Source organism: Ciconia boyciana, chromosome 26 (genome assembly GCF_034638445.1).
Source record: "Ciconia boyciana chromosome 26, ASM3463844v1, whole genome shotgun sequence".
Lineage (NCBI taxonomy): Eukaryota > Metazoa > Chordata > Aves > Ciconiiformes > Ciconiidae > Ciconia > Ciconia boyciana.
In genome coordinates, this window is record NC_132959.1 from 3151718 (window position 1) to 3157972 (window position 6255).

At 71.3% G+C, this 6255-nt stretch overlaps 1 protein-coding gene across 1 annotated transcript; it reads right to left on the bottom strand.

The window, feature by feature from the left end:
* Positions 1–2743: 2743 nt before the first annotated feature.
* S100A10 (S100 calcium binding protein A10) lies at positions 2744–5196 on the bottom strand. Its single transcript, XM_072846621.1, has 3 exons — positions 5111–5196; positions 3772–3915; positions 2744–3127 (listed from the first exon to the last, which is right to left on the bottom strand). The coding sequence occupies exons 2-3, from the start codon at positions 3901–3903 to the stop codon at positions 2966–2968; spliced, it is 294 nt and encodes a 97-aa protein (XP_072702722.1). The 5' UTR covers positions 3904–3915; positions 5111–5196; the 3' UTR covers positions 2744–2965.
* Between the last annotated feature and the right edge of the window lie 1059 nt (positions 5197–6255).

Genomic DNA, 6255 nt, shown 5'->3' on the forward strand with positions numbered 1-6255 from the left:
GGACGCGGCCCTGCCGCCGCGCCACATGGCTCCCGGCTGCGAGGCCGCCGGGCGGCCGCCGGTGACGTCACGCCCGGCCGCGTGGGGTCACCGGCGACGTCACGCCCGGCCGCTGCTGCCGCTGCCGCGACGTCCGCGTCCTCGCCGGCCCCGGTGGTGACGTCACGCCCTGGCAGGGAGACCCGGTGCTGCCACGCTGGAAGCCGGCGGTGACGTCACTCCCCGCAGTGATGTCACTCCCAGCCGTGACGTCACTTCCCCCCCCGGCCTGGGGCAGTGACGTCACTCCCGGTGCGCCGCTCCACACACACACACCCCCCCCCCGTGAGACCGCGGCGGGGTCAAGGGCAGCCAGGTCAGATGTCAGAGGTCAGCCCTGTCGCTGTCCCGGCTGCCCGGCCCCTGCCACCCACCGCCCCCTGACCCCCGACCCCGCCCCTGACCCCGCCCCCCACGCGCACCCCCTGCTCCCGCGGCGCCGCGCGAGGCCGCGAGCACCGGCCGGCGGTCACGGCGGCCACCCCCCTGTGCGTCACCGGCGGGGCGGGGCCTCCTCGGCTTCCGTAGGAGCCCCGCCCTGCCCCCGGGAACCCCGAGGGACCCGCGTGGGCCCCTATGGAGCCCCTGTAGGCCCTGCAGACCCCCACACCGCCCCTGTACGGCCCTGTACATCCCCACACCGCCCCTATAGGGCCCTGTACACCCCTACACAGCCCCTGAACACCCCCACACCGCCCCTGTACACCCCTACAGACCCCTATATACCCCTATACAGCCCTATACACCCCTACACAGGCGCTATACACCGCTATACAGCCCCTGTACACCTCTATACAGCCCCTGTACACCCCTATACAGCCCCACACCGCCCCTATAGAGTCCTATACACCCCTATACAGCCCCTGAACACCCCTACACCGCCCTGTGCACCCCTACAGACCCCTATATACCCCTATACAGCCCTATACACCCCTACACAGCCCCTATACACCTCTATACAGCCCCTGTACACCCCTATACATCCCCACACCGCCCCTATAGAGCCCTATACATCTCTATACAGCCCCTGAACACCCCCACACCGCCCCTGTGCACCCCTACAGACCCCTATATACCCCTATACAGCCCTATACACCCCTACACAGCCCCTGTACACCCCTATACAGCCCCTATAGAGCCCTATACATCCCCACACCACCCCTATACTGCCCCTATAGAGCCCTATACATCTCTATACCACCCCTATACACCCCTACACAGTCCCTATACACCCCCATACCACCCCATCCAGCCCCTACGGACCCCCGTATACTCCTACACAGCCCCTATACACCCCTATGCAGCCCCATACAGCCCTATACAGCCCCTCCCGACACCCACACACCCCTGTACAGCCCTGTACAGCCCCTATACACCCCTATGCAGCCCCATACAGCCCCTACAGACCCCCATACACCCCCATACCACCCCGTGCAGCCCCTCCAGACACCCACACACCCCTCTACAGCCCCATACAGCCCCTATACACCCCTATGCAGCCCCTTATGACCCTATACAGCCCCCATAGACCCCCTATACAGCCCCATTCAGCCCCTACGGACCCCCTATACACCCCTACACAGCCCCTATACACCCCCATACCGCCCCATGCAGCCGCTACAGACCCCCTATACACGCCTATACCACCCTCTACAGCCCTATACAGCCCCTCCAGACACCCATACACCCCTATACAGCCCCTATACACCCCTGTGCAGCCCCTATGCAGCCCCATACAGCCCTATACAGCCCCTCCAGACCCCTATACCACCCGGTGCAGCCCCATACAGCCCCTCCCGACACCCACACACCCCTGTACAGCCCCGTACAGCCCCTATACACCCCTATGCAGCCCCATACAGCCCTATACAGCCCCTCCAGACCCCCATACACCCCTATACCACCCTGTACAGCCCTATACAGCCCCATACAACCCCTACAGACCCCCATACACCCCTATACCACCCTGTACAGCCCTATACAGCCCCTCCGGACACCCATACACCTGTATACAGCCCTGTACAGCACCTGTGGATTCCTGTACAGCCCCCATACACCCCTATACAGCCCCATACAGCACCTGTGGATCCCTATACAGCCTGTGTACACACCTATGCAGCCCCGTACAGCCCCTATATACCCCTATGCAGCTCTCTGTGGTGCTACAGCCACCTTATACATACCTATAGAGCCCTGTGCAGGCCTTACGGACATCTATACGTGCCTATACAGCCCTCTGCAGGCCTTATGCAGCTCCAAACCGCCCTATACGGCCCCTTCAGATGCCTGTGCAGCCCCGTGCAAACCTCCGCAGCACTTACAGGTCACCTATATGCCAATGTACACCCCCGTACGCCCCTACAGACCCCCTCTACAGCCCTGTGCAGCCCCTATAGACCCCCATGCAGCCCCTTGAGATTCCTATAGCCCCGTACAGCCCCCTGTGGCTGCCGGAGACCCCCTACAGAGCCCCTATAGGAGCCCTACGCGCTCCCTATACAGCCCCGCCGTGGGGACTGCGGACACCCCCAGCCCTGCGCCCCCGGCCCCACAGGCCCCCGCACCCCCTATGGCCCCCATACGTCCCTCGTCGGGGGACCCCTCCTCCCCCGGCAGCCCCGGCCGCGTCGCCCCGGGGGCGGGGCTGGGGCCCCGGGGGGACCCCGGGGGGGCCGGGACCCCAAGGAACGAGGCAGCTCCAGCGTAGTAAAAACACCTTTACTGGGGGGGGCAGCGGGGGGGGCAGCACCCATGGGTGTCGGGGCAGCACCCGAGAGTCGGGGGGCAGCACCTGGGGCTGGGGGGGGCAGCACTTGAGGGTGTCGGGGCAGCACCCGGGGGTGGGGGGCAGCTCCCGGGGCTGGGGGGCAGCACCCAGGGGTGGGGGGCAGCTCCCGGGGCTGGGGGGCAGCACCCGGGGCTGCCCTCACTTCCTGCCCTTCTGCTTCATGTGCAGCACGAAGTAGTCGTTGCAGGCGATGGTGAGCCCGGCCACCAGCGAGAAGAAGCCCTGGAAGCCCACCTTGCCGTCCCGGCACTGGTCCAGGTCCTTCATGATCTTGTCCAGGGCCATGGGGTCCCGCTGGTTCTGGGGGCAGGGACGGGGTCAGGGCCCCTCGCCCCGGCCTCGGGGCTGCGCCTGCCCGCCAGGCTCCCCCGGGCCTCGGGAAGCGGGGTGCCGTCCTGGCGAGGGGTCCTGGGGGTCCCGTCCCGGCGGCGTGCCATGGGGCTGATCCCGGGGTGCTGTGGGGCTGATCCCGGGGTGCTGTGGGGTCCGACCCTGGGGTGCTGTGGGGCTGATCTCGGGGTGCTGTGGGGTCCGACCCTGGGGTGCTGTGGGGCTGATCCCGGGTGCTATGGGGTCCGACCCTGGGGTGCTGTGGGGCTGATCCCGGGGTGCTGTGGGGTCCCATCCCGGGGTGCTGTGGGGTCCGACCCTGGGGTGCTGTGGGGCTGATCCCGGGGTGCTGTGAGGTCCCATCCCGGGGTGCTGTGGGGCTGATCCCGGGGTGCTGTGGGGTCCGACCCTGGGGTGCTGTGGGGCTGATCCCGGGGTGCTGTGGGGTCCCATCCCGGGGTGCTGTGGGGCTGATCCCGGGGTGCTGTGGGGTCCGACCCTGGGGTGCTGTGGGGCTGATCTCGGGGTGCTGTGGGGTCCGACCCTGGGGTGCTGTGGGGTCCCATCCCGGCGTGCTGTGGGGTCCCCCCCGGGGCCCGATCCTGCCGCCCCACCTCCAGGAACCCGGGGAACTCCTTCTCCATCAGCCCCCGCAGGTCCTCCTTGCTGAGGTGGTTCTTGTCCCCCGCGTACTTGTGGAAGGTGAACATGAGGGTCTCCATGGCGTGCTCCAGCTGCGACGGCATGGCCGGCCCGGGCTGCGGGGGGCACAGCTCAGCCGCGCGCCCCGGCCCCCGGCTGAGGCCGGCACCGCTCATCGCACGGGTGAGCCCTTTTCCAGCCGCCGGGAATGACTCAGCTCGGGGCCGCGGCCGCGGGTGGGGCCGGGGGGGGGGACACACGCATGTCCTGCGGGTGTGTCCCACGTGTGTGTGTCCCCCCCCCAGCTCCGGGGCACCCTGGGGAGCCCCAGTGGGGGGGTAGGGGGGCATTGCACAAAGCCCCCGGCCTCCTCCCTGGGCGGGGCGCGCCCTGCCTCAGTTTCCCCACGATCGCGGGGTCACCAGGCGGCGGGGGGCAGCCCCCCCCCGGGGTGACACACCCCACCCTTCATCTTGGGGAGGGACGCCTGGGCCTGGCAGAGATGTGGGGTGACGGCAGCGGGGGGACACGCCTGCCCCGTGGGACCGCTGCCCCCCCCTGCCCGGCGCCAGGGCCCCCCCCAAACCTCGACGACCCCCCCAGGGCTGGCGGGGGGTTGGGGACGGGGTTGGGGACAGGGCTGGGGACACCGGTGCCACACCCCGGCGCAGGCGCCCGCCACCGAAACAGGAACTGGCCCGGCCCCGCGGCTTCGACTCCAAAAACTTGGGGGGTCCCGGGGGGGGCCAGGGCTGGGCCCCCCCCGCTCAGCACCGGGGACCCCCCCGGCCAGCCCCGCCCCGGCCCCCGGCCCGCGCTTTGCCCCCCCCGGGCAGGATGTGCCCCCCCGGGGTGCAGGGGCATCTCCTGGGGGGGGCTGTGCCCCCCACGGGCACCCCCAAACCTTTTGGGGGGGGGCCCAGGCTGGGGGCAGCCTGGCCCTCTTCGGGGTCCCCCTCCAAAGTGGGGTGCGGGGTTGGGTCCCCCTTTAAGGGGGCAATGCCTGGGGTCCCCGGGGGGCAGGGGGGCAGGATGGGGCCCACCCCTATCGGGCGGGGCAGGATTGGGGTCCCCCTCTAGCAGGGGAGGGCAGGACTGGGGCTCCCACCCGGGGGGCGCATGCTTGGGGGTCCCCCTCTGAATGATGGGCGCGGGATTGCCCCCCCCCAAGCGCGGTGCAGGACTGAGCCCCCCTCAGCGGGGTGCAGGGATGGGGTCCCCCCCGTCGCGTGCCGCCCCGGCCCCCCTCCAATACGGGGCTGCAGGGTCGCCCCCCCCAGGCAGGGAGCCCGGCCCCGGTGCGGGACTCACGGCGGAGCGGGGCGGCGCGGCGCGGGGCGGAGCGGGCAGTGGCGGGGCGCGGCCCCGCCCGGGATAGGCACGGCGGGGGCGGGGGGGCCGGGGGCCCCGCTGAGTCACCGCTCCCCGCCCGGCCGCGCTCCGCCCCCCACCCCCCGCCCGCTGCCCCTCGGACCCCCCCCGCCCAGTGTCCCCCGGGCCCCCTGCCCTGTCCCGGTGCCCCCCGCACACACCCCCCGCCCGGTGCCCCCCCCGCCCTGTCCCGCTGCCCCCCCGTTCCCCCGCCCTGTCCCGCTGCCTCCCCCTCCGGGTCCCCCGCCCCTCCCCTCCCGGGACTCCCTCCCCCGCACCCTGGGGGACCGGAGATCCCCCCCCCCCCCGTCATCCCGGTCCCCGCGGGGATTACCCCGGCACGTGCGGGCTAATGAGGATTAATTGATTAACCGGGTGCCGGGGCGGGGGACCCCGCGGCACCTCCCCGCCCCTGGCTGGGTGCCCGGCCGCGCGCGCCGCCCCCGCAGCACCCCGGGGTGCCGGCTCCGCTCCCGACTCGGGGCCGGGGGGGGCCCAGGGGGATCCCCGGGTGCCTGACCCCCCCCCCCCCCCCGGCCGGGGGTCACCGGGGCCGGGCCGGCCCTGCCTCAGTTTCCCCACCCCAGAAGGGTGCAGAGGCGGGGGGGGGCAGGGTCGGGGCGAGGTCCATGGGTCCCCCCCCACCCATGGGTGCGGGCCCCGCCCGCCTGGCACCCTCTGCTGGAGACGGGGGGAAGGGCGAGCCCGGCCCAGAGGCGCCCCCCCCCCCCTTGTCCCCCCCTTGTCCCCAAGGTCCCCCGAGGAGCCCCTCCTCCGGAGGGGCCCCCAGTCCCCCCAATCCCCAGGGATCCCCCTCGCCCCCCAAACCCCCAAGTGATCCCCTTGTGCCCATGCCCCCCCGTGCCCATCGCCCCCCTTGTCCCCATCGCCCCCCGTTGTCCCCGTGCCCCCCCCCCTTGTCTCCACGGCCCCCCCTTGTCCCCAGGGCCCCCTGTCCTCAGCCCCCAGCCAACCCCACCCCAAGGGCCTCCCCTTCCTCACAGCCCCCACCCCATAATCCCCAGGGACCCCCCGCCTCAAGGACCCCCTCAGTCCCCAGGAACCCCCAAAGAACCCCCAACCCC

Bases quoted from the DNA above. Each gene is read 5' to 3' on its own strand.
- S100A10 (XM_072846621.1), bottom strand. From the start codon at position 3,903: ATGCCGTCGCAGCTGGAGCACGCCATGGAGACCCTCATGTTCACCTTC. The intron at 3,128-3,771 runs GTGGGGCGGCAG...CCCTGCCCCCAG, and splicing joins AGTTCCCCGGGTTCCTGGAG to AACCAGCGGGACCCCATGGC.